The sequence below is a fragment of the Saccopteryx leptura genome, chromosome 1 (genome assembly GCF_036850995.1).
Source record: "Saccopteryx leptura isolate mSacLep1 chromosome 1, mSacLep1_pri_phased_curated, whole genome shotgun sequence".
NCBI lineage: Eukaryota > Metazoa > Chordata > Mammalia > Chiroptera > Emballonuridae > Saccopteryx > Saccopteryx leptura.
This window is the reverse complement of record NC_089503.1, coordinates 69,613,229-69,641,093: the sequence shown is the minus strand read 5'-3', so window position 1 is coordinate 69,641,093 and position 27,865 is coordinate 69,613,229. Positions and strand designations below refer to the sequence as shown.

Below are 27,865 nucleotides of genomic sequence, written 5' to 3'. Positions count from 1 at the left end.
AAAGCAGAAAGATATAGACATGGGGACTTTTCACAGTAAAATAGGCATTAAAGTGATGTGCTAAAATATATGAGTGGGTATTAACGAGCTACACAGAGAAATATTTTGGAACATTGACTGAGGTAAATTAATAAGGTGATCTGTGAGTCCTTTCTTTAGCAGGATTGAGTTTGCTTAGCCAGTGCTGTGGGAATTTTAAATAGAACCTTACTTTCAACCCCCAACTTTGTCTTTTGAACTCAGAAAGGATCCAGAGAATAGTAAAATAAAGCTTTGGGTTTTAATTAGCCATACCTACAGTGCCCAGAGAGACTAATTAGTGTCTCAAATTAAAGAGGAAGTTGCATTTCTGGTATTTGTTTAAGCAAAGTTTTGTTGGTATAGGGGAAGAGATGTGACATGGTCTGTTATCTGTGTAGACGAGACCCACTAGTCAAGTTTCTTTTGTTTTCTTGTTTTGTGTTTTGTTGTTGTTCTTAACTGAAGTTTGTGTACGTTTGGAAGTGAAGTTGCCAGTTTGCGGGGGGGGGGGGGGGGGCTTTCTAAAAGAGGGCCAGCCAGGGTTCAGTTCGGGTCCTGTGTTTCCTTTAGTAAAAACACACAGTCAGAATCTACCAAATACCACCAGTGTTTTCTGTAAAGCAGTAAACACCTTACCTAGATCCTAGATGAACTTCATCAGAAGCAGTCTGCTTAATAATATTGAATTGTTTACTGAGCCCCAAGAGTGCTTTCCTAGTCAAGTCACATCAAAGGAAGTTGAACCAAGTTATTGAATAATAGTAAAACATCATGAAATTTAGTTCTTTATACCCACAATGAATATGTGGGCACCTTGTAATCATATGACTCTTTTAAGCATTTGAGTTTTTATTCTGAGCTTCCCAAGCACTGTATCAGTCTATGTTGCCAAGACTCCTGCTTTCTTTCAGCCCTCCACCTCTCACTGACACCTCCTCAGTGTAGGCAGCAACAAGGGAAAAGCGTGAACTGTATTCCTCATGTTCTTTTTTTAATAGGATGCAGAAGAGATTGTGTGCGGAAATAGGTTAAATTAAAGGTTTGAACAAGTCTGAAACATTCTTTTCCCCATTCCTGCCTCTCTTATGTTAATGAGAGGAATTGAAATTTGGCGATATGCAAGAAACATGGAAAGGGGAACCCAACATAGGCAATACATGTAAACCTGAAATTCTGTTTGTGCAGCACATGTTTGCAAACAGATCATTTTTTAATCACTTGGGGAATTAGGTGTTTACATTTCACATGTTTCTTTCCTTTGCTAGAGTACTGAAATATGCTGATTTTTCTTTCTTCCATGATTCCACTTATATTTTAATGTATCAGTTTTATTTATTACTGGCACACACATAGGCCTATTTAGTATAATTCTTAATAGCCAAGCATTCCACAGTAGGTAGTGTTAAGGCCAGAGTTTTTAGTGAGACCTCTTTTCACTGACTTTACTTAATAATTGATTCATCTCCTGTCACCTAATGATTCAGGGCTATTTCTTTTTTTCTTTTTTCTTTTTTTTTTTTTTGTATTTTTCTGAAGCTGGAAACGGGGAGAGACAGTCAGACAGACTCCCGCATGCGCCCGACGGGGATCCACCCGGCACGCCCCCCGGCACGCCCGCCTGGGGCAGAGGTCAAGGAGCCATCCCCAGCGCCCAGGCCATCTTTGCTCCAATGGAGCCTCGCTGTGGGAGGGGAAGAGAGAGACAGAGAGGAAGGAGAGGGGGAGGGGTGTAGAAGCAGATGGGCGCTTCTCCTGTGTGCCCTGGCCTGGAATCGAACCTGGGACTTTTGCACGCCAGGCCGACGCTCTTCCACTGAGCCAACCGGCCAGGGCCTCAGGGCTATTTCTTAATCATGGACACTTCTTTACAAAATTATGATCAATTCCTTTAATTGGTCTCTTCCCCAGAATCAGTGGTTTTGCTATGTTCAGATCTCTGATTATTACTGCATTTATCCTGTTAGGGACCAATCTAGCTATTGCATCATAAATACATATTTTGAGTGTTTGCCAGATGTCTCTGTCCCAATTTCCAGCCCAACAGAGCTGGGGTTTTATGAGCATTATGTGACCTAAGTCAGGGCAGCTGACTCTTTAGACACTTTGTCAGTCTGGAAGCCAGACGATGTGTTGGATTGAAAGGTGCATTATCTTTTATTCATTCTAACATAACCCTTAAGATACAGCTCAAATGCTAAACATTTTGTTGATTTGTTTTCTGGCTCCTCTAAGTAAGCCATGCTCCACCCTGGGCTCCAATGACACTAGTACCATGAGAGAATTCATTCTCACAATAAATCATGTCAACGTATTTAACCCCTCCCCCAAACAACTTAAGAGCTTATGGAGAGCAGAGAATCTTTCTCAAGCACCTCTTATATGCCAATTACTGTAAGAATAGATATACATATTCCCTTGTACAGATCAGGAGTTTTACTGAGTTAGTAGCTAAAAAAAAAAAATCAGGATGCAAAGCCCAGCTGTGCTGCTGCCCAGAGTTCACTGAAGCAGGGCATCACCATAACAGTTATTGACAGCAACTAACAGCCCTCCCTTTTCAGCACTCCCTCACTCATTAAAGCCACAGCTTCATCTGTAAAGAGACTCTTTCTCACAGACAGATGACTTTTCCTGTCTTTCTATATTTATTTGTTCATTTGCTTTTTTTAATACATGTGTATGATGTAACTAGAGTAGCGCCCTTATTCTCATAGGATATGCTCCAAGACCTCCAGTGGATGCCTGAAACTGGATAGTACTGAACCCTGTATATTCTAGGTTTATTTTTCATTTATATGCACACCTACGATAAAGTTTCATTTATAAATGAGGCACAGTAAGAGATAGACAGCAGAACTAATAATAAACTAGAACTATAACAATATACTATCATAAAAGTGATGTGAATGTGATCACCCTCAGATTATCTCCTGTACTGCACATGCAGCATGGAAACACAGCAATAAATGCCAAGGGAATGTGAAGAGTAGAGCAGAATAAGGAAGTGGAGTCTATGGCTAGGGGACAGTATTAAATAAGTAGGCTAGATTCAGGCTCCTAGAAATTGAAATTTGTACAAAGCTCTGAAGGAAGTGTATTCCAGGAAAAAGGAACAGCTAGAACAAATGCCCTAAACTAGAAGTGTGTCTGGCGTGTTCTAGAATTATCAAGTCTGCAAGTGTGTCTAGGGTGGAATGAAGGAGAGGAATATGAGCTAATGAGGGAGAGAATGGTCCTATAATGTAGACAGCCTGCCCCAGCTTTAACAGAGTGTATAGAGGGAACAACACCCAGTGCCTCCAAAGAGATACTTTGGATTTGGTCTTTTTGCTTTGTAGTCCTTGCCCACATTTGTCTTCATAGCATAGTCCTCCAAAAATCACCCACATCCTCTGAGTTTAGGACAATGCTTCAGCCAGATTCAACCACATTCACTCATATGAATCTGCTCATGGATCATTATTTCTATAGTGTTTTTGGTCAGTTTATTTCTTTACATTATGTTCTCCACAGTCACTAACAACAATGAATATTATGTATTCAGGGGATGTTTGTTAAGTGAATGGCTATATGAGTGAATTAATGAATTAATAAATGAATAGAGGAAGATTAAAGTTACAACACAGATGGCAGCCTGTAAATAAATTTGTATTCTGGATGTAGAAGTAAGCCTCACATATACTTATGTTGAGTTAAATACCTGGAATATGGTTGAGTGTTGATTAAATGTTGATTATTTTTAAATGTATTCATGTTCCATCAAAGTAAGAAAAATCAAAATTTTTTTAGTTCTGTACCTTCAGAGACATTCTCTGGCTCTTGCTAAAAATACTTTGCTAGTCCTTGAGCAGATCACCAGTTAAAAAAAGTATTTAAAACTAATCTCAGAAAGAATAAATGTTATTTACTTTTTAGTGATGTCATTTTGTCTATAATATCCATAGTGATTTCATTGTCTTGGTACAATCTTTAACTTTAAATGTTAACTACATAGTTACTCCCTTTGTTAAACTTAACCTTGTTTACAGTGGTAATTTGTTTCTTTAGCTCTTCTGGAATCCAGATTGCCTGTGGCATTTACTGTTGACATAGTAGATGTAAATCAGAGTCCCTGGATTTGTTTTAACATTTTCTTTCTATAGTATGAGATGACTTCTGCACTACTGTAAGTGCAGTTGATTGATCCTAGCATATGGCTATGAAACTTTTGTAAATATGTATTTTAAACTCCATTATAATTACATATAAATATATATAAAGTAATAGGGTTGAAAAACATGAGCTGATAGGTATTTTAAATTTTATAGGAAGATCCAAATGGGGGCACTTTATTTATTCTGAGTCACCATTTGCTTGATAAACAAATTTTTTAAATCTGAAGCAAAAAAAATATGTGTATAGATCTGTGGAAGTTGAAGCATCAATAAAAAATAATTACTGACTTTAGTAGCAAATTAAGTAACATTTATTTTAATTGCCCTATCAACTTAAATTTATTTTTCATTTGTTTTTAACAACTACTATAATTTAACAAAAAAATCATTTTATTTCAGAGGTGTTGCTTTATAATTTACTATGCCACTATTTCTCTATTAACTAATCACTTATGACATCTTAAGAAGACATAGCCCTCCTCAGTATTTATTCAATAAAAGCATAGTGAAATGGAATATTTTTAAAGTGTTCTTCATTATTTTAGTATAATGTGGCAAATGTTTATGATTGTTTTATCATAAAACAGGTGTGTGAATTTTTTATATTAGTTTACTTGATATGTGTGGTTTAAAATAATTTTTTAAGCCCAGTATGTTACAGAAATTTTCTGTTTTTACTAACCAAAGCACTTGATGTATAGTTATCTTTTTGAGTAATTTGCATGTTAATTATCATTATAACTTTAAAATGCAATATAATATATGCTACAAGTATTATACTGAATGTATATTCAATCATATTCTGAAAATGATATTTTTATACCTTTAAAGATTCTATAAGTCATTCTTTTTAAATGGCCTCATTATTATTTTAATAATTATTCTTATCATTTCATAGCTTTATATAAATAAGATTTATAAACCATACTATAGTAAACTTTATCTCTCAAAATAGACAATTGCCATGTTTAAAATGATTTGATACCCTGTGTTGTATTATAAAGAAATAATAAAGTCAAAATATGTGGTCTGTTTCTTTGCTCTTAAGAATGTATATGGGATAATTCACTTTTTCTGTATGGCTTCATTATTACTTAAAACTGTGAGTACAAAGAAGTGTGAAAATATGACGTGGCCAGAGAAAAAACAGGAATGGCAAGCACCCAGCTTCTTTTATCTCCTCTCTGAAATGATTAATTAAATGCCCAACGTATCTTCTTTGTGGCTCTTATCTCAAAATTTAGGGGATTTTCTAGTTTTTCACCCTGAAATGTCAAGAGAATCTAGATCTTTGCCCAAAAAGCTGGCAACACTTCTGTTCCCTATGCCAGAGTTATAACAACAATGGAGATGAGCTCATGGACTCTATGTGAGCAGGACTGTACTGTGTTTTGCCTGGCCCACCTAGGAACATTTTGCACACTTTTACCTGATCCCTATTTGGCCAGTCACCCATGAGGAGTGTATTAGCTCAGGAACAACAATTATGTATAAGTGTACAGTCATGAAGCAGAGCCAAACTAATGGCCACATGGGATTGATTTCAAGAGCCTCGCCTCATTGGTGTTAATCAACAAGCTTTCAAATATTTAAGGAAGAACAAATCAATGGAAGTGGAACCCTTACAGTTATTTATTGCTGTTATAATAAATTTAGGATTAACTTTTTTAAATTGCTGATATGTGGCTAACTGCGTTTTCTTTTCTTTTTTGATAAAAAAAAAGACTTTTCTTTTTCTGTTTCTTCACCCTAGGTTTAGGCTTCAGTATTGCAGGAGGTGTCGGGAACCAACACATTCCTGGAGACAACAGCATTTATGTAACTAAGATTATAGATGGAGGAGCTGCACAAAAGGATGGGAGGTTGCAAGTAGGAGACAGACTACTAATGGTGAGTGTGACTCAAGCAAAACTATATGTATATTTATAAAGCTCTTGTTTCCCAATGTATGAAGCTTCATTGGTTCAGGCTATCATAACAAAGTACCACAGATTAGGTAAGTGGTTTAAGCAACAGAAATCTTTTCTCCATTGTCTAGAACAGGGGTCCCCAAACTGTTTACACAGGGGGCCAGTTCACTGTCCTTCAGACCATTGGAGGGCCAGACTATAAAAAAAAACTATGAACAAATCCCTACGCACACTGCACATATCTTATTTTAAAGTAAAAAAACAAAACAGGAACAAATACAATATTTAAAATAAAGAACAAGTAAATTTAAATCAACAAACTGACCAGTATTTCAATGGAAACTATGCTCCTCTCACTGACCACCAATGAAAGAGGTGCCCCTTCCGGAAGTGCGGCGGGGGCTGGATAAATGGCCTCAGGGGGCCGCACATGGCCCGCAGGCCGTAGTTTGGGGACCCCTGGTCTAGAAGCTGTCCAAGACCAAGGTTCTGGCCCATTCTCTTCCTGGCTTCCAGTCACCTGTCTTCTCTGTATGTCCTCACATGGCCTTTCCTCAGTGCTTGTGCTGAGAGAACAATCTCCCTGTCTCTTTCTCTTCTCTAAAGCCACCAGTCCTATATCCTTGCATTAGAGCTCCACCCTTAACTCATTTAATTAGTAACCTTAATACCCTATCTCCAAGTACAGCGATATTGGCAGTCTCAGAACTTCAACACATGAAATTGCGGGAAGGGGACACAATTCACTCCATACCAGTGAGCATGGGCAGAAATAGAATGCAGAGCATATTTTGTGATAAAAGATCTCAAAAGTACACATAGAATTTTATCTGACTAGATGAAAATTTTTAAATCTAAGTTTTCACCAGTTTTCATAGATACACAAGGCACAAAGTTTATACGTTGCTTTTCCAGGTGATCTATCTCTTATTAACCAGAGAAGTTGCTAAAGCTGGACTGCTAGAGAGGGAGGCTTTGCATAACAAAGGGAATAATGCTATTGGTATGTGATTTCTGTCTCTCTGTGGTCCTTTGTTCAATCAGTATAGATGCAGTCCCCAACTTCTAAGAATTCATACAGTGACTTCTGTCACATGTGTAAATGGATCCCTTCCTCCTCTCCCCCCAGACAGTGTTACAGCTGTTGTATTTGCCAGCTGTCCTCCTGCTTCAGGAGCCCTGGAAAAGATTGATACCAGCACATGGCCACCCTTTCTCAGTCATTGGGTTATACGATAACTAAGGAAACATAAGACAATTACTGTATAAGCAGTAAAGCATTTGGGATTTCACTTAATAAAGCTGTTTTATCTCCATTTACTCTTTTATATCAAGTCTATAGTATAATAATCAAATATTGAAAATTAATAGATGACAGCTCTCAAGTAAGATCAGTATATCAAGTCATATCTAGTCTTATGTCTGCCCTTATTAAAAGAGAGCCCCTAATGTATGTCTGCAAGGAGTCATCATCTCCAACACTTTTGTGAAAGATATTAATCTATAGAGTCTCAGCAGAATAGTCATTTCTAGGACACATGCAAGTTTTGTAGGTTGAACTTCAAAGATCATTGTGCCCACTTCCCTGTTCCGGGCAGCTTGTCTTTAGTCTCATTCTAATTTCATAGCTGGCAATGACCTTTCTATTGAATTATTTGGATAAGACCTCTATAACATTCTTGATATTTATTTGGCTTTAACTATTTTCTATGTGCTTTTAAAAGTGCTTTTCTGTAATGTAACATATATTTCTCACAATGACCTATTTTATATAAGCAAAAGGAAACTGAAGTATAGAGAGATTTACTAACTCAGGATGGCCATGTAGTTAGCAATGGACAGAACTGGGTTTTAAATCCAGGCTATCTGGCTCACTTCCATGCTGATAACCACTAAGCATGGCCTTTGCATTTGTTTCCTAAAATCTGTCAGTCAGATCTTTTCTTCTTCTAGTTATCACTCATTCACCCATTAATTCCTTTATTTAACAAGTAATATATTGAGCACCTACGATTTCCCAGACAATAGCCAGTACTTAGAAAGCAATTTTGGTAGAAGAAAACATAGGGTCAAACTATGGGCAAAAAATGTAGCATTAAATGACTTTAGTCAAAGTTGCATCTGAGAGTTTTTTACTCTTTTACTATGCGAAGTTACTATCATTTTATTTTCTTTTTTAAAAACTACTTTATTGAGTTATGGCTGACATGTAAAAAAACCTATACACATTTAATGGATACAATTCTATTAGTTAAGCAATAAGTATGTACCCATGAAATCATCACTACCATTAAGGCTATAAATACAGTCATCATCTCCCAAAGTTTTCTCCCATTCCTATAATTATTATTATTATTATTTGTGTATAGATGTGCTTAAGAACACTTAGCATAAGATCTAACCTCAGCAAATTTTAGGTATATAAGACAGTATTATTAGCTATAGGCACTATGCTGTATAGTAGAATTGCCTTTTTTATTCTTAAGACTTTCTGAATTTTGTTTGTTTGCTTTGTTTTTTGCCTTTCATGTAAAAGCTGGTTCTTATGAAGTTGTGTCTTTTGAGCCAGAAAAGTGTTTTTGAGCTGGAAGAACTTACAAAGTCATTTCAAGAATGTAAACTTTATTGTTTGTTGACTTAGGAATGAAATAGACTGAGATATTTATCTCCTACATGATACTAAATTGAAATGAAGAGGGTAGTTTCAGTAATTACTCCCATAGATTGTTACTGATATGACCCATGACTCATTGTTCTTCTATAAGAGTTTTGTTGTAGACAATTCTTCTGGTATTTCTTCAACTGCTACTATTGTAATACCATTCTAGATGCTGTGTGCTGATTTCTTAGGGTTTTATTTAAATTACTAGCTTTATTTTGAATTTTTAAAAAAAAACCCTCAAAGGCTAAATAATTCCATCAAAGGATTTTCTAGACATCATGCTATTATTTTATTACCATTTTCTTGGTATTCATTGTAGATACAATGATTTTTAAAATAGCTGTGAAATAATCTTTAACTGTTTTGAGTATTAAAATAAAAAATAGCTTTTAAAAAAATGAACCTTCAACAATAATAGGTATTTTCTCTTTTATGTAAGGAAAACATAATTATTACTTCCAAGGCAACTGTCAAGCTGCTATTGGAAATAAAAGAAATGATTCATTTTATAATATTCTGAAAGAAATATGATCGGGAGGGAGAGAATAAGGAAAAAAATCATGAAAGCAATTCCAAAAGACCAATTATCTTGCTTCACCTCAACAATATTAATCAGTGCTCTTCCTCTGTCATTCCTTTCCACCTCCTCTTCCCTTTACAATGCTACATTCATGTCTTTTTTATCATCCTCATCTTCTCTCCTCCCCCAAAGAAAATATGAATAATTTAAATTCTGTGATTTACCACCTGAACCACATTCTGTTCTTTTCTCTAAATAGCTATTCTTCTTTCTAACACAATTAGCACCACTTCTTAGGAAAAATTCCCCCTATATTACTCATAGTTCTTTAAGTAAATTTATCTAAAACGAAACTCCATTAAATTCTTTAGACTTTTGTGACTGCATCACCACACTTCAGAAAGTCTCCCAACATCTGCCCTGCAGTGAAAGCACAATTACAATTATTATTAATTATTATTATTAATTATTATTATTAATTATTATTATTTATTAAGAACCTCAATGCCTGACCAGACAGTGGCACAGTGAATAGAGTGTCAGACTGGGAAGCAGAGGACCCAGATTCAAAACCCCAAGGTCGCCAGCTTGAATGCGGGCTCATCTGGTTTGAGCAAGGCTAACCATCTCATGCCCAAGTTCACTGGCTTGAGCAAGGGGTCACTCGGTCTGCTGTAGCCCCTGGTTAAGGCACATATGAGAAAGCAATCAATGAACAACTAAGGAGCCACAACAAAGAATTGATGCTTCTCATCTCTCTCCCTTCCTGTCTGTCTGTCTATACCTGTCTCTCTCTGTGTCTCTCTCTGTCTCTGTCACAAAAAGAAAAAAAAAGAATCTTAGTAATAGGCTTTCTAGTTTCTCAACCAAAATAGCTATAATGTTGGGCACCACCAGAATTATACCATATGTATTAGATACAATTTTTCCCTAAGTACTCCTTACATTTCAGAATTGAAAAGTTTCCATCTTAGATATTATCTTGTTCCAACTCTCTTTGGCACACCAGTATCCCATAAAAAAGTAAGATGTAGTCTCTCACCTCTGTTAGAACAAAGGATATAGACTTTAAGTTTAATGCGACCTGTGAGCTATTCATTAGGTTCTATCATTAGAGATTTTTTCCTTAAAATCACATCAAAGTATATTTACATATACATTTCTTTCTTCATAACTCCATCCTTTGTAAAGGTGAATACTAATTTCTCTCCCACATTTTTTGAGAAATTATATCTTGCCACTTCACTTCTCAGTCTTTTAAAATGTTTTACACATTTTCTCTCCATTTTGCAGTGAATTTTACCACTCAACCATTTTTCTTCTGTAAGTAGATTACCCATTTAACAAAATGTTCTTTTGATTTCTAAAAATATTACTCCCCCATCTGACCTTTACATTTATTCTGCTATAAGAAAAAATCATTCTGCCCATTACCTATGCAGGTATGCCTCTTAGTGTTTCAACTAAAATGGCTTAAATGTCAGACCTCTTTGATGTTTCTTGGGTCATCCAGATGTTTTATTTATCAAAAAAATAACTTTAAAATTTTTTCCTTCTGCTTGCACTAATCATTCACTGGAATTTTTTTTCTGTTTATTTTGTCAAATGACAATCACATCTGATTTTTGTGGATTGTATCAGTATCCTTATGTTATAATCTCAGATGAAGTGATTACCTCCTGGCCCTAAACTTTATGGGACAGATGATGAGAAGTTAACACTGTTGATAATTTTCAAATTCTTTCATATATTTTCTAAACACTGGTTTTTATTAAGCCTTACCAAGGAGATACCTAGAGCAACATATATTACAGAAATGTAATGTTCTTTATCTTTATCTACATAATACCAGAGACTTTGAGCCCAGGGTCATCTGATTTTCTTCTCTAAAGGGTAACATGAACTGTTAGCTGTCAAAGCCACTTGTCATGTTGTGATTTTAAACTTCACAACATTAGTCTTTTTTTCTATGACTTCTGCTTGGCTTTTGGGGGTGGGGGAGCACGGTCAGTGAGAGAACTTTTACATTTTTTATAGAGCATAAATCTGTATGACTGTTTTTTGTTGTTGTTTGGTTATTTGTTTTGTTTTGTTTTCTAATTCTTCTTAAAGGGAAGCAGTAGACAGGGGTAATGCAGCACTGAAGTAGAATGGAAAAACAATGACCTCAGATGTCGGATAACTGTTCAGGTCCCAGGCACTTAGCACTAACTCTACCTAATTGACCTTGGGCAAGTCATGTACATCTTTGGTTGTCTGTTTTGACTTCTTTACATAGCATAATTGCTTTAAATTAGTGTTTCCCAAGTGTATTTTATTTCATTTATTTTTTATTTATTTATTTATTTTACAGAGACATAGAGAGAGTCAGGGAGAGGGATAGATAGGGACAGACAGACAGGAACGGAGAGAGATGAGAAGCATTGATCATCAATTTTTTGTTGTGGTGCTTAGTTATTCATTGATTGCTTTCTCAAATGTGCCTTGACTGTGGGGCTACAGCAGACTGAGTGACCCCTTGCTTAAGCCAGCGACCTTGGGTTCAAGCTGGTGAGCTTTGCTCAAACCAGATGAGCCCGCGCTCAAGCTGGCGACCTCAGGGTCTCAAACCTGGGTCCTTGCATCCCAGTCCGATGCTCTATCCATTGCGCCAACACCTGGTCAGGCTCCCAAGTGTATTTTAAAATACTAATTTCATCATTGATTGCATCACATGAAAACGATCTATGGACAAATAAGTTTGGGAAATTCTGCAACTTCTATTCACTTCTCTTGTAGATCTTCAATGAAATTTAGAATTTTAAAAGGTCTGTAAGGTCCTGGAATTAATTTCACTTTGATTAATACAATAATTTTCAAATGCATTTTGTTGTGAAACCCTTTCCTCTTTTTTTGTTCTTTTTTTGGAGTTTTTATTCTTTTTAAAAATTATATTTCAATTACAGTTTACATTCAATATTATGTTCTATTAGTTTCAGGTGTACAACATAGTGATGCGACAGTTATATATTTAACAAAGAGGTCCTTATGCTATTTCCAATATCCACCTGGCACCATACACAGTTACTATAATATTATTGACTATATTTCCTACGCTGCAAGTTATTTATTTATTTATCTATTATTTATTTATTTATTTTTGTGACAGAGAGAGCCAGAGAGAGGGACAGATAGGGACAGAATGACAGAAAGGGAGAGAGACGAGAAGCATCAATTCCTCACCTTGTTGTTCATTCATTGCTTTCTCAACTGTGCCTTGACCGAGGGGCTACAGCAGATCAAGTGACCCCTTGCTCAAGCCAGCGACCTTGGGTTCAATCTGGTGTGCTGTGCTCAAACCAGATTAGCTCACGTTCAAACTGGTGACCTCGGGGTTCCAAACCTGGGTCCTCTGCCTCCCAGTCCAATGCTTTATCCACTGCGCCACCACCTGGTCAGACCTTATGCTGCACTTTACATCTCCATGACTATTTTGAACTCCCAGTATACTTCTCAATCCCTTCACCTTTTCCCATAACCTTCTCTCCTCTGACAACTATCAGTTTGTTCTTTGTCTGTATCTATGAGTATGTTTCTGTTTTGTTTGTGGAATCTGTTCTTAAAGTAATGTTTATAAAACACTTAAAACTAGAGTTCAGTGCAGTACACCCCGAGATGCACTATCTCTTATATTTATTCCAAAATTAATATCCGATGGTAAGGATAGTAAATGGATTTAGGGAATGTGGGTGGAAATAATACAATTTTCTGAATGAGTTTGAGTTGTGAGGACCTAAATTATTATTTTGGTAGATTTATAAAATTTTATCTAAATAGTAATTAGAAAATCATCTTGAAGACAGTGCAAATATGTGGAAATTATCTAAATAATGAGCAGGACTTTAAAGCACTCTCATTGATCAGACCAACCTTAGATAAGAACCAAAAGCCAACTCTCTTTGCGCATGTCTCTTTCACCACCACATGCTGCTTTCATCTTAAAATTATCTTTCTCCTCTGGCATCCCACACACGCTTCCCTCCAACACTGGAGAGATGGATAGGATAGCCATTGCTATTGTTCTTATTTTCCAGTAAAGAAAGTTGGAACTCAGAGAAGACAAAGGAATTTCCAATATTACATAACTACTAAACTGTGACTATATTCAGAGATAGATATCCAGGTCCTAGAACCACATTCCTTTCACCAGGTTCTCAATCTCGGTGACATGTTTGAATAGTGTGGTAAATTTTTTAATTCTATATATTCCTAGGCACCAATAAACTCTAAGTAGGCGAGTCAGAATCTCTAGGTTAGGAGCCACACTTCATTAAAAAAAATTTTTTTTAAGTTTTGCAAATGATTCCAATGTGCATCCAGGTTAAGAACCCAGCCATGCCCTTACCTAATCACATCCTAGCCCGCTTAGCTGCCGGTCCACGGCTTCTCCTGAGGGTGACTTTGGTGAGAGCACTTATTCTGTCAAAGTGGGACAATATCATTTAGCAATTTAAAGCAATGGGCTGACAAGCATTTCAAATAGTTCATCCCTAAAACTTTGTCTCCTATAGTTGGAGTCACTTCTGAAACACCAGAAGAAAAAAATATGGTTCAATGTTTCTTGGACTTTCTTCTAATTTCTCTCAAATGTAATAAGATTACAATACAATGCAATACAATTGCAATGACTTTTTATGTAGAGTTTAAAGCCTTCCACTATATTGTTGTTTTTCCTTGCTTATACACAGTTTAATGACCCTGTTTCTAGAATTTTCTCATAGTTATCATATATGATGCTATACAGAATGGTGGTTTTAAAATTCTTTTAATGACATAACCTATTCGTAAAGCACAAAAAGTTGCCTTTAATATATGTATATTTCTTTATTTTAAATTGAATACATATATAACTATGCTAATATATTATGCACATTTTATAACATACACACAAATAGAAAGATAAAGATCAATGTGGTAAATATTAATAAAAGTTTAAATATTTCTTCCTGTATCCAGTGACTTGCCCAGGGGTTCATATCATGCTGTCCATTTTGGTGGCCACTGCTATAGAGGAAGCTGAAATCAATCAACACATCACTGTCACTTGCTTGCTCTCTCTTTCTCTCTCTCTCTCTCTCTGTGAAATAAGATTAAGAAATACTTTAATAATGTAAGAGAAAGAAATTTATACTGTTGGGACTTTCATTCTGTCCCTTATAAGCTGATGTGACCCAGTGGTCTCTTCTGTACCAACCTTTCATCCTTATATCCTGCCCCTGACACAGAGTGCGTGTCTAATAATTGTGTGCTTTTGGTTGAATGACCTTCATTCTCTATCCTTTCTTCTATGGCTTAACACAAATATGAAATGGAAACTCAACACAACTGCCTCATTGTCCTTATAAAATAGAAAATTTTAATCACTTTTTCTTTGCAACATTGTTACTTTTTTACTTATTTAGCTTATTATTTCAACATTTATAAAATGCCTGCTACTTAACAGTATCAGCTGGGGGAATGCAAAGATGAAAATAATCTAATTATTGCCCTTGAGAAGGTGAGTCTCTGAGGTGGGAAGAGGCACTGCAAAGTGTTGTGGAAGGGGGTGGCCATTTTCACAGAAAGAGCCCTGAACAGGAAGTAATTATTTCCAGTAGCAGGATCCCCAGAAGCACTGATTATAATGTTTAATTATTATATTATACAATGTTTTTCAGGTTCATGGTATCATTCCATTTTTATAAATCAACAAATAAATCAGTAGTATCCACATTTTACCTATCAAAAAATTATTGCTCAGTAAAGATATTTATTGGACCAAAATTCATGAATCTAGAAATTGAAACCATAGCTGATTCTACATTTAAAATTATTCTTATTATACCAAATTGACTTTATTTCTAGAAATACTTGAAGTTATAATGTGGCTAATCATTTTTAATAAATTTAAGTCAATTCATTAAGCATGAAAAACCACCGTCCTTCTTCTCCCTTCCAATTTCCATCATTCATGAGATCTTGTTATGTGTGTTTCATAATAAAGCCACTGTACTTAGTTTCTGTCCTTTCTTATTTAAAATTTTGTTTTTGTTCATTTAAAAAATAAGGTGAATCTGATTTAACAATAACTAATACATGCTTATTGCTAAAAAAAAATAACATATTTATTATACCAAGTAACCATTATTAGTGTTTCCTACTCATTCATAGTTATTATTTTAAAAATCAATTTTATTGTAAGAATTAATTTCAGTGTACTGCAGCAACTTTAGTTTTTGTTTTATGTATATTTGTTATATCATTGACATTAATACATTAGTACCTTTTTAATTTATCTTACAATCTAGTGATCAATGTCTGTCTTCTTTTTTAAAAGATAACTTTGGAGTTTGTCATTTTTTTAGTGTTTCTAAAGTTTCATATTTTCTTTAGTATGTCTTAGGTAACTTTTATGTACCTAATCACCTCCTAGTTTGTCCCACCACATGGGTATTCCCAAATGAATACAGAAAGGTCAGGATCTCACTGTCAGTACTTGGTTCATTCCTCCTTATCTCCGACCTCTTCTGCCCCCATACTTCCCATCTTAGTACCATTGTGCATATATTTGCTTACACTCCCTTGAATTCTCATCACACTTCCAAGTTTCCTTCTTACAAGTCTCCTGGCAATTCTTCCTTCAGCTGGTTTGTCCTCTTTTATCTGCATTGTCCTCAAATTCAGTGCTCCTTTTTCTGCTGGAGAGCATGAGTTATCTCACCAACCTCTTCCTTGGACTCAGTCCATGGTCCCATAGTATATGTCCTCATGAGCACACAGCCAGGCACACATGTGCCTCTCCCAGCCAGTGTAACACATGCATGCTCTATGGAAGTACTTCATTCAAATGCACATGAGTTTTTTTCTGAAACCAGGCCAGTTGCTCAGTGTTCACTGTTATAGGCAGATACTCACTACAAAAGAAAAAGAGGAGAAAGACAATGCAAAACAATGATAAGAGCAGCTAGCCAATCAGTATAATGTCCCTTCTCTCTTCATACAATCAGCTCCAGCTGTAGGTTCTTTATCTTGGGAGTTCATAGGATAATACACACACGTAATTAACCCAAATAAACCCACTTTCATGAAAAACATTTTGAAGACTTCAGCACAAAAGAACAGTTTTTGCTCCAGATCCTGTACTGATCTGAAAAAAAAAAAAAAAAAAACAAAAAAGCAGAAGCCTCATCAACAGTACCCTAATTAAACTCATCAGTTCACAGATGTTTACAGGAAAATGCTCAGCAAAAAATTTCACCAAGAATTTCTGTTTCCTGGGAAGAGAGATGGTTGATGACAATAGTAACATTAATAAGAGTACTTTGACACTAATAAGAGTAGTTTAATACTTTACTACTACCATTAATAAGTACTGCAAAGTGTCTGTCACCTTACATAGGTCAATACATTTAAAACTGCAATTCTTTGAGGCAATGATTATTATCGTACTTATTTTACAAATGTCAAAACTGAGGCTAAAAATGTGAAATAAGTTTCCCAAGGTTACATAGCTAGAAAGTGCCAGAACCAGGACTCAAATCCTAGTCTGCATGAGTCAAAAGCATGTACTCTTGATGCCTACCTCCTGTTGCCAGTATCATACTACTTGGTCCATGCCTAAATCTGCATAAAGTTTCCAGCACTTCCCTTGTCATAAATAAAAACAGACTGACCTACCACCACTTTAAACTACCAATATTCTCCTCCTTACCTCCATCCTGTCCTCAATTTCTACTTTCTGGTCTTAAGATTTTCCTTGTGATCTAAGACTCTGTTAGCAAAGTCAGAAAATGTGCTTGAAGGTAACATTTAAGGGAGGTTTCACTGCTTCCCTTAAAAATGGCAAAAACGCAATTAAATAAGCACTGCTCTCATCTCTTTTTCACTGATAATCTAATGAGCTGTGTGCTTTCTGTGCTTTGGGGAGAGAAACAATGAGCTCCTCTCACAAATGGAGCTCCTGTGCCGCTGGTCATCTAATCCAACTGGTTTCTATCCTTCAGGGTCTTTATCCCTTGACTTGTCATCCCTTCTGTTATTCCAAAAAATTTTGCTTCTATTCTGTTTTATCAATGTAAGTTTCTGGGGCCGTTGGTCAGAATATTCAGAGTATTATTTGTAAATATTCATTATCAAATTACAAGTGGTACAAGTGATCAAATATATAAGAAGCTTTTTTTTTTTCTAAAGCTGGAAACGGGGAGAGACAGACAGACTCCCGCATGCGCCCGACCGGGATCCACCCGGCATGCCCACCAGGGGGGCAATGCTCTGCCCACCAGGGGGCGACGCTCTGCCCCTCTGGGGCCTTGCTCTGTAGGGACCAGAGCCACTCTATCACCTGGGGCAGAGGCCAAGAAGCCATCCCCAGCACCCGGGCCATCTTTGCTCCAATGGAGCCTCGCTGTGGGAGGGGAAGAGAGAGACAGAGAGGAAGGAGAGGGGGAGGGGTGGAGAAGCAAATGGGCGCCTCTCCTGTGTGCCCTGGCCAGGAATTAAACCCAGGACTTCTGCACGCCAGGCCGACGCTCTACCACTGAGCCAACCGGCCAGGGCCTATATAAGAAGCTTTTGAAGAGATAGATATATCAAGCTATGTTCCATTTTGATTTACTCTTTTTTTAAATATATAAATGAATGAACAAATTATTTATCTTTTAACTAATATGTCATTGTATTTGGATGATGCAATGTAGTAACCACTGGATTAGGCAAGAAGTATAATGATCGTTCAGGTTTATATAACACTAGGATTTATGTTATTTCTATATGTATACTTAGAAGGAGACTCCATTCTCTTCAAGGGAGAAAGTCTAGATGAGGTAAACCCTGGGTTTTAATGAACCAACACTCAAGGACAGTCTCATTTTAATTTTTTCAGGAGGACTATAATCCAACTGATGGCTTTGCCACTTAGAGTCTATGTGACCTCTTAGTTGCAAACTGACTTTTTTAAACATAAGTTTTTCTCATCTGTAATATAGGCCTAATTATTAAAGCTTGCCTGATGGAGTTTCAACCAGGACCAGTTATATACTTTATGTCAAAACATATACATAGTATATGAAAACATATGACATGTAGGTGTTAAATGTGAGTTACTATTATTATTGCTGTTATTTTTCTTATTTCTCTACTACATAAGGGTTGCTGTGATTAACTGTGTTTCCTATCCCTGTAGTTCTCCACATTCTCACTTTCTGCATGGGACTATTCTATCCACTCATTCCATAAACTGTGTCCTTAGAATGTATTAGAATGTGAGTTTCAGGGAATCTCAGATCTTCTTTACCTAGAATAAGCACTATAGATGAGTAGTTAAAATGTGGTCTCTTGAGCCAAACTTACTTGCTTTTGATTCTGCCTCTACCATTTATTAGATCAATGACTTTGGGCAGGTTTTTTGGAGGCATGCTTTTCTCATCTGTAAAATGAAGCTAATTATAATAGCTACCTCATAAATTATTATGAGGTTTGGATTGTATTAATATGTAAAATAATTTAGAATAGTGTCTGATGTGTGATACAGGCTATATAAGTGTCTACTATGATTATCATTCTTATTGTTTATTGCTATATCACTAATACACAGAATAGTGACTGACATAATAGAAATTCAATAAACATTTGATCAATGAATGAACAAGTGCTAGACATGAAGGTACAAAATAATTTAAGAGAATGTTTACTGTCTAGAAAATCTGTAGGAACACATAGAGAGACTTACAATTTACGGTAAAGTTTACAGTCGGAATTCATATTTATCAGTCAGGTTCTATTCCCTACAGTTCCAGGGTCCCTAACTTGGGCTATCCCACCAAGGATTAACAGGCACATGGAATTTATACACCATGAGGGAAAAAAAAGCAATGCTGAAAGGTATTTTGTGACTAACATGCTAATTATATAGTACAGAGAATATAATATATAGGGATCCAGGGTTGGCACATTTATTTCAATTGTACATTATTTCAGCAGAAATTGAAGAATCACACTATAATAAAATAGTAGCCAAATAAGGATAATCTAGGTATGTAAAATACTTCCTGGACATTTTTAAACCATTTAAGAGAAGTGCTGTTGAGATCCACTGCCATGAACTGACAATTGCACTTGTGTCCCAGGCTTTTCTGTCCAATAAAGAAAGTGGAGTTACTCTGAAAGCCAGTGGCAATATGGTAGCCTTGAACTTCCTCACCTGCAGAGCTGGAGCTTCCAACATTCGTACTTTTCCCTTAGAATATCAACTCATGTTAAATGGGACATTTCTATGAGAACAGTTTTTAAAGTGAGAAAAGCCAAGTTTGGTGAAGCTGTAGGAAAATAGGGGTTTTCCTATAGTTGGTATAAGAGCAACTGGTTCATGTTTCCAGAGAACACTTTGGAAATAGGTATGAAAAGCCTTTAGAACTTGTATTCATTCCGTTTGGTCTAGCAATTCTATTTCTATGATTTATACTAGTCAAATCATCAAAGTTCTGTATAAATATCAAAAAGGTTTACTGCAAATTACTTACAGTAGAAAAAAATGTAGAAGCAAGCAAAACATGCTTTAGTAAGAGATTAGTTAAATCATAATGTTCTAGCTGTGTAAAACAGTGCTCAGTAGAAAGCAAAAGTCATGTTGTAGAAGTATATTCAAGATACGAATAAATGCTCACTCTATTTAAAAAGCTGATTCCAAAACAATGTGTATAATATAGTCAGAATTGTTTAAAGAATAGGGAGACTATGGATAATTTTTATTTTCTTCTTTCCTTTAGTTCAATGAATATGTATTACATTTGTAACCACAAAAACTATGGCATAATAAGAAAGACATCTGACCACTCTTTCTTTTTCCACAAAGGGTATTCTGTCTGCCGTTAGAAAGTGTTGCTTCATCATAGGAAAAGGCAGAAGCAAACCTGTTCTTTAGCATTGACAATTGCCCCTTATCTGCTTTGGCTAATGCCATTAATCCATCTGTTTTGTCAAAGAATGATGCAGATACTGGACTGTAATAATTGCAACTTACTATTTAAATAGAGTCAGAATTCAGTGTTTCTTCTTACCTGAGTATTTCACTTCACCTGCATAGATTTGACTCTAATGTTGAATTGTTTCACCTTTCAGGTGAACAACTACAGTTTAGAAGAAGTAACACATGAAGAAGCAGTAGCAATATTGAAGAACACGTCTGATGTAGTGTATCTGAAAGTTGGCAAACCCACCACTATTTATATGACTGATCCTTATGGTCCACCGGATATTACTCACTGTGAGTACCACACTCAGTGTCATCTTTGCAGAGCATGCCAGTTGTGAAACTGGAATTCTACAAAACTTGGCCAAGTCCTATGCTTGCACCTTCACATTTGTTTCCTCTCGAAGTACTTCAGAAAGGCCCTGTGCTTTACTCTCTGGTTTTCTTGCAGAGCTTTACCTAATGTTCTGAAGGTGAGACACAATGATGATCTGGTAGGTCCACAGTGATGGAAAGGCTTAATAGTGTATATTGTAGACAATGTGATTACAATAACATAGGGCAACACATCTTTAAGGTCTATTTCTTAAGCCGTAAAGCATAACAGCTCTCATGTCATAATATTTTCTCTTCCTAGGTCAAATCTATATAGTAGCAGAATGGAAAAGAGAGGATGGCAAATAGACCAGGATGATACTATACTTGTTCCTGAGAGAAAAGATCTTGTGTTTGAATGGTGAAATTATGGTCCTTAATCACCATCATTGCCTGGCTTGTGGTGGCACAGTGGATAAAGCGTCAACCTGGAAAGCTGAGCTCACCGGTTCAAAACCCTGGGCTTTCCTGGTCAAGGCACATATAAGAGTTGATGCTTCTTGCTCCTCCCCCTCTTCCCTCTCTCTTTATTTTCTCCCTAAAATGAATAAATAAAAATCTTAAAAAAAATTACCATCATCATAGCTCTTACCTTTACCTGAGTTTGTTATACTGTATTGGCAGAGAAGCCAGAGAAAATTGTTAGTCACTATGGCAGTAGAGATGGGTTGGAGGTGGGGGTTTATAGGGCAGCAACTATGAGACACTATACAGCCTAGGTTTGCTCCTCTTCTTAATTGGTCAACAAGAACATTATCTAAAGTCCTGTCTTCAGGAACTGGATATAGAAGCAATTCATTTTTTATTTTTATTGAGTTTAAGGAACAGTTCTGTTGACATCAGTAAGTTTTCTCATCCTGAGATTTTGAGGAGCCAGTTGTAAGGCTAGGAACTGAGACTATCTTTGGGACCTGCCATTAATTAGTAGTATGGTCTTAGGCAAGTCGCTTAAACTCACTTAGATTTAGATGTTTCTCTTAAGAGAAATTTAAAGGTTGAATAATTTTGTGCCCATTATGTTAGCTAGTGCTTTTCTTAATGATAATTCTAAAATGACTTGCCCCAAAGTATGTCATTTTTTTCAAGCAGATGGTAATCTGAGATCAGTCTGAATTTAGGATATGAAAGAACTTGAACTTCAAAGATTTTCAAACTGGATGATTTTGGAAAGCTCAGCCTTGAGACTCTGTGAGCCACTTTGTGAAGGACATATAATGTCAATGTCAAAGAGAAACAAGAAAAAACAAAACTTGCTATTCAAATCAAGGAATATGTATTGAGTAATTTTAACTGAAAAACATCTTGAAAGGTAGAAAGTGAGATACAAAGGAGATATAATTATGGCCATCATTGGAAACAAAGACTAATTCAAGTATATAAATAGCTCAACATATGGAAAAATGAAAGGAGGTATATGCGAAAAGAGAGGTAACAAATATATGTCCTTTGGTCACTCAAAGAAAGGAAATATCACCTTTTTTTGGAAGATTAAAAAAAAAACCTTATGCAGAAAAGGGCATTTGAATTTTATACTGAAGAATGGATGATATTTTAACATGGGATAAGAAGCAGAGGCAGAAATTGTTGTAGTTAACACAATGGAACAAAAAAAAAGGTGCAGTTGAGGTGCAGTTGTTAGGGAGAACAGGCATTGTTTGAGGACAGTAGGACATGTGTAAGGGAGATTTGAAATGAGCCAGTCTTGTAAGAATTAATATTCAATACTATCGTGGCAATGAAGAGCATTTAAGCAAGAGAACATCATGACTATAGCTGGAATTCTCAATATATAAAACGGAGAGAGAGAGTCAGGCACGGGAACCAGTGAGGAGGTTCAGTCTCCCAAAAGGGCGATGAGTTAGGATGGGGAAATAGAAAGGAGAGGCCAGAGTTCTTAGCCTGTCTGGGATATGAGTTCAGCATCTTTGGGGATCAAAATCTATACAAGAACGTATTCCTAGGAGCCATCTGCTTTTGATGATTGGATATTAATTATGTGAAAAGAATGTGAGCTCTGCAATTAGAAAGTTAACATTTTTATTCAATAGAAAATTAATCATCGTACTGAAACGTGGGTGCACTGAATCTCTCCTCTAATTCTTCTCTTCACTTGATTTTACTAAATGGATTTACAGCTATAACTGCTATTATATCTTTCCAATCCTAAAGGTCACTATATGCTTGTACATATTAAATGAGAACAAACAGCAACTCCCACGTAACAGGTGTTGTTTTTTTTCTTTTTTCACCTTGCAGCTTATTCTCCACCGATGGAAAACCATCTACTCTCTGGCAACAACGGCACTTTAGAATATAAAACCTCCCTGCCGCCCATCTCTCCGGGAAGGTACTCACCCATTCCAAAGCACATGCTTGTTGAAGACGACTACACCAGGTCAGATATACCTGTTGGTTAATTGGGTTTGTGATCATTACCAGGAATAATTAGCATTTGCCTAATGTGTCAGCTGTTGCTTTGAGGCTCACTGAAGTTTCTGAGCGCTGTTCAAACTTTTTATTGTCTTGCTTCCAGTGGAAATCTGCAACTACTTGTAAACATGTGTCACTATTCTCTGTTAGGATGCAAAATCACAAATTCTTTGTGGCAAAATGGTAATATATACTTATCCATCACTCTGCAATTTTTTTAAGACTTTCAATATCTGATTCTACTTGAGCTTTGTAGCCATACTATAAGATAGGAATTATTAGTTGGAGAAAAAAGATGGTGCTGAGGTTCAGAAGGAAGTAGCATGCCAGTATTGCATATCTGGGGAATGGAAGCATCAGTTTGAAACTCTTGTCTTTTCACTCTGAATTCCATTTCTTTTCACCAGTGGCCACCCACAATTAAATATAATCAGGAAGTCAATCAATCCTCCCTCTAGTGCAATAGCTATGGGTGGAAAGAAAGGAGTGAAATCAACTACAAGTGGTTTGAATTTGATAGATCTGTTATTCCCCAAGGGGAACAGGACAAGATTTTAAGACAGAGCACAGAATCACACTGCTAATCCCACAAAGTAAAACCATATTTTACCAGTTCTGAAAAAGTCAAATCTGACAATTAACAGAGAAGACTAATCTTTTCTTTTTTTAAAAGATTTTATTTATTGATTTTAGAGAATGGAGGGAGAGAGATAGAGAAAAGGAGAGGAGGAGCAGGAAAAATCAACTCATAGTAATGACTTCCTGTGTGTGCCTTGACCAGGCAAGCCTTTGGTTTCAAACCAGCGACCTCACTGTTCCAGGTTGATGCTTTATCCACTGCACCACCACAGGTCAGGCAAGAAAAACTGATCTTTAATTAAAACTATTAAGGATTCAATAAATATTAGATAATTAATAAATTAATAGATGAATGGATAAAGACTAAAAATGTATATTTTTTCTTTTATACCTTTAAGTATTTTTGTTCCACAGTAATCTGTGCTCATTGTATTTGGTGAAATAATGCAAAGATGTCAAGAAACAATACGTTCCCCCCACATTCCCTCCAGGGAAATCAGTCTTAAGATTCCCACTGTGATATCCTACCATAAACCATTCGTACCTCCTCCATGTTTAAACAAACCCATAAAATGCACACTTAGATACAGATGGGGTTCAACATTGTTTTTAAAAATTAAGTTTATATTTAACACATTGTTCTGCAACTTGTTTTCCTCACTGAACAATACTTTTTCCCAAAAATGAGATTATATATAGATACGTATACTTTTTTCTGAAAGTGTTTGTGTGTAAAAATACTAGAGATGAGCTCTTTTGACTCGATATCCTGACTATTAATGAAACCATTTGTCAGTCTTTAAAAATGTAGAGGAGACTTCCTGTGCTTAAATTTTCTCACTGGTCTCCATGCATACTTGGTCTTTTCATTTCTTTTTTTTTTTTTTTTTGCTATTTTTTTTAATGATTAAGCATTTTCCATTTATCTTGCAATTTCAGGTTTGCTGAAGTAGCTTATTACGTCTTTAGCCGAAGAATGGAATGTTAAGATGCTGCAAATGTGCATCTCTAGTACAAATCAAATATAAACTTATTCCTATGCTGAAATAACTAATCTCTGTTCTTAATTGAAATGAGGGCTGCAGAGAAGATAATCCTCAGGGTTCTCTAAAAAACTGTGTATATATAAGCACCTTTATTCACCAGAGCAGTGATCTATTTACTCTCATCCTATTTCTAAAACTTAATATGATTTTAATTCAAAAATATTTTTTCTTACTGGGCCCCTTATTGAATTAGCATTATTTGTTTTAAAGATTTTATTATTTATTGATCTTAGGAAGAGGAGTGAGAGAAAGGCAGGGGGAGAGTAGCCAGAAGCACCAACCCGTAGTTGCTTCTCCTATGTGCCCTGACCAAGCAAGCCCAGGGATTCAAACTGGTGACCTCAATACTCCAAGTCAATGCTCTAGCCACTGCTCCACCACAGGTCAGGCTGAATTAGCATTATTAAAACCTCTTCATAATTCACACCCTTTATTAGCGACCTTACATACACTGTCCTTTTAATCCTCCCAAAAACACAGAAAACTGGGTTTCTATCCCCATTTTAGAGATGTGGAAATAGAAGTTCAAAGACCCTAAGAAACTTGGTTATGGTCACAAAGCTTTTAAGTAGAAAACCTGGGTACCCTCCGAGCTTTAAAATCCTGGCTGGAAAGAAACATTTTAATTATCTCCTCATTTTTAAAATGAATGACAAGTCGTATAAAACTCTGCTTATCGTAGAAGTAGGTGGTAAAAAAGAGATCCAAGAGTTTTGGTAAACTCCACAGACAAATGCACCAGGACTGAGACCTGAGCTGATCCCACTACCAGCTAACCGTGTAAGGCCGGGCAGATCATCCCACCACTGTATGCCGCGGTTTCTTCATCAGTGTAATACGAATAGTAACCACAATCACTCAATAGGTTGTTGTAATGATTAAATGACATGATGCATGCAAACAACTTATGACAGTGCCTAACACTATGAATATTAAATGAGTGTTATCTACTTACTATAGTATACTTATTATGATTCTTAATCTACCTAAGATGGTACATGTATTTTAAATGGTGCCCCAGAAAGAGAGTCCGTTTCCTCCTACTGTGATATGCCTCAGTATCTTACTTCTTGCCCCACCTCCTCCCTTGTTCTCTGGCAAGACAACTTCACTTAGAACCCTACAAAAATTTTCTGAATGGCCAATGTCTGGCAAACATGTGAAGTAAATTATATAGCAGTACACACCCCTCCACTGCTTTCTACTGTGCCGTCCTCTCACGGATGCTCTATGCTATAGGCATTACCATGGATCTCAGAGACGTTTGCTCAGAGGCAAATTCGCTGCCTCATTCATAAATATTTATTGAATACTTCCTACTAAACACTGAGCACTCCACTAGGAATGCAGAATTGAATTGAATAAAAACCTCTGCACAAACTATCAAATTGGAACAAAAATATATTTAAACCAATGAATCTCCCAGTGCCTGTTTTCTGATAATGTAGCCCCTCCCATGAAGTGTCCATAAAGCTTAATCTATTAAATTTTATCCTGAGATGTTATATTTTGTTATCAAATGCCATTTCTTGTGTAGTGGTTTATTATAACCTTACTTAGAAAATTAAAAGTTGGCAATTTTACATTAATACTCACTTTTTAAATGAAAAATTTTTATAAAATTCTGATGTATGGGGACTACTAATGGAAACTAACAAAATTAGCTCAGTTCTATGAAGCGCTCTCATGTTGCCCTAGCAGCATTCCCTAGCACCACCGGAGGCACGTTGTAAATATTTATAAGTGAATTTGAGTTGTACATGAATGTCACAAGAACAGCCTATGGCATCACAGAAGATTTGAAAAAGGCAATACTTTGGAGTTTGAGCTTGAAAAAGTGTAGGCATTCATCAGAGCGTCAGAGATCAGGAAGGGCACTTGGATGGGGGATAGCCCATGTGACTCAGTGGGGAATGTGAAATAGAATAAAATGAAAAAAACTATTGCAGTTTGAAATGTAAGGGTCATAGGAATAAATAGTACCTCCCTTTAGATCATCTTTATATTCCTAACCTTTCTCTCAACCGAGTTGTAAGATTAAAAATACATTGAGGAGTAAAAACAAGGAGATTACTACTATGTACTATTAACTCTAAGTGCTGTAATGTATATGATTGCTCCTATATTATTTGTATGATATGCTCATTCTTGATTTTTTACAGAAAACAAAAAAGAGTTTAACTTCCTATCAGATAACGAACAAATGGCAGAATCAAAATTTGAATTCTGGTCGGTCTGTCTTCGAGGGCCTCATCCTCACCCCACCCCTCGCAACCCCCCATCCTATGCAGTCTCCCTCCATAGAGAAATGTTGGATAAAGAAGACTGGGCTTATATCAGAACACTGGGTTCTAATCCTGGTCATAGTACTTGTTACCTAGATGGACCTAAACAAGTCGTTTAATCTCTTGGAATTTTAATTTTCTCTTCTATAAATTTAGATAAGGGATCTTCTAATTTTCTCATGGAATTATGAGGTTTTCATGTGATAGTATGTGTAAACACTGTCATCTTTAGAAGGCTATATAAAATTATTATTTAATATTAAAATTACTAAGGTATTATAGTAGTTCATATTTCAGATCAATTTTGTATTTTCTTAAAATAGTAATTAAAAGAAATGAATCTTTAATGGTGGTACTTAGGCTGATGGGGAAGCATCCCTGTGAAAATGAAACCTTCAGCAACCTATAAAACCATGTCAAATTGGCAGCCTTTTATTTCATAAGCTCATAATATCTTAATCTGTTGTAAGAAATATTTCTTTATTTTCGTGATTCATATTCACTTTCATTGGGAAATATCATTAGAAGTTTTAAAAGAGTTTTGATTACAATGACTTAGCTGGAATTTTAAAATAAATTTCCTTCTTACTGTTTAAGGAAATATATTTATACCTGAGTAAACTAAAAATTTTTATTTTTCTGTTGATTTATGAAAGAGAGCATAAACAAAAAGGCCTTGGGTAAAATTCTTTTAGTAGAAAGTCAATTGAGTTCCCTATAAATCAAAGTGATGTAAATACTCTGGTCTTCGATTTTTGGAAAAGAAAGCTATTACAATGATGCTGAGATGGTTTTTTGGTACAAAGAATTACAGACTATTGAAAGGGCCATAAATAAATATAGAATCTAATCTTCCTTAATCTTTCTCCATTTGGTGGGTAAGAAACACAAGGCCCAGC

At 36.0% G+C, this 27,865-nt stretch overlaps 1 protein-coding gene across 15 annotated transcripts in view; it reads left to right on the top strand.

Moving 5' to 3' along the window:
• The window catches only part of DLG2 (discs large MAGUK scaffold protein 2), a 2,140,731-nt gene that overhangs the window by 1,609,484 nt on the left and 503,382 nt on the right, over positions 1 to 27,865 (top strand). For all 15 annotated transcript variants that reach the window (XM_066369745.1, XM_066369736.1, XM_066369732.1 and 12 more), the window contains 3 exons: positions 5,929 to 6,065; positions 20,401 to 20,545; positions 22,883 to 23,021. In XM_066369745.1, the coding sequence (XP_066225842.1) occupies positions 5,929 to 6,065; positions 20,401 to 20,545; positions 22,883 to 23,021 (421 nt within the window). The remainder of the gene's footprint in view (positions 1 to 5,928; positions 6,066 to 20,400; positions 20,546 to 22,882; positions 23,022 to 27,865) is intronic.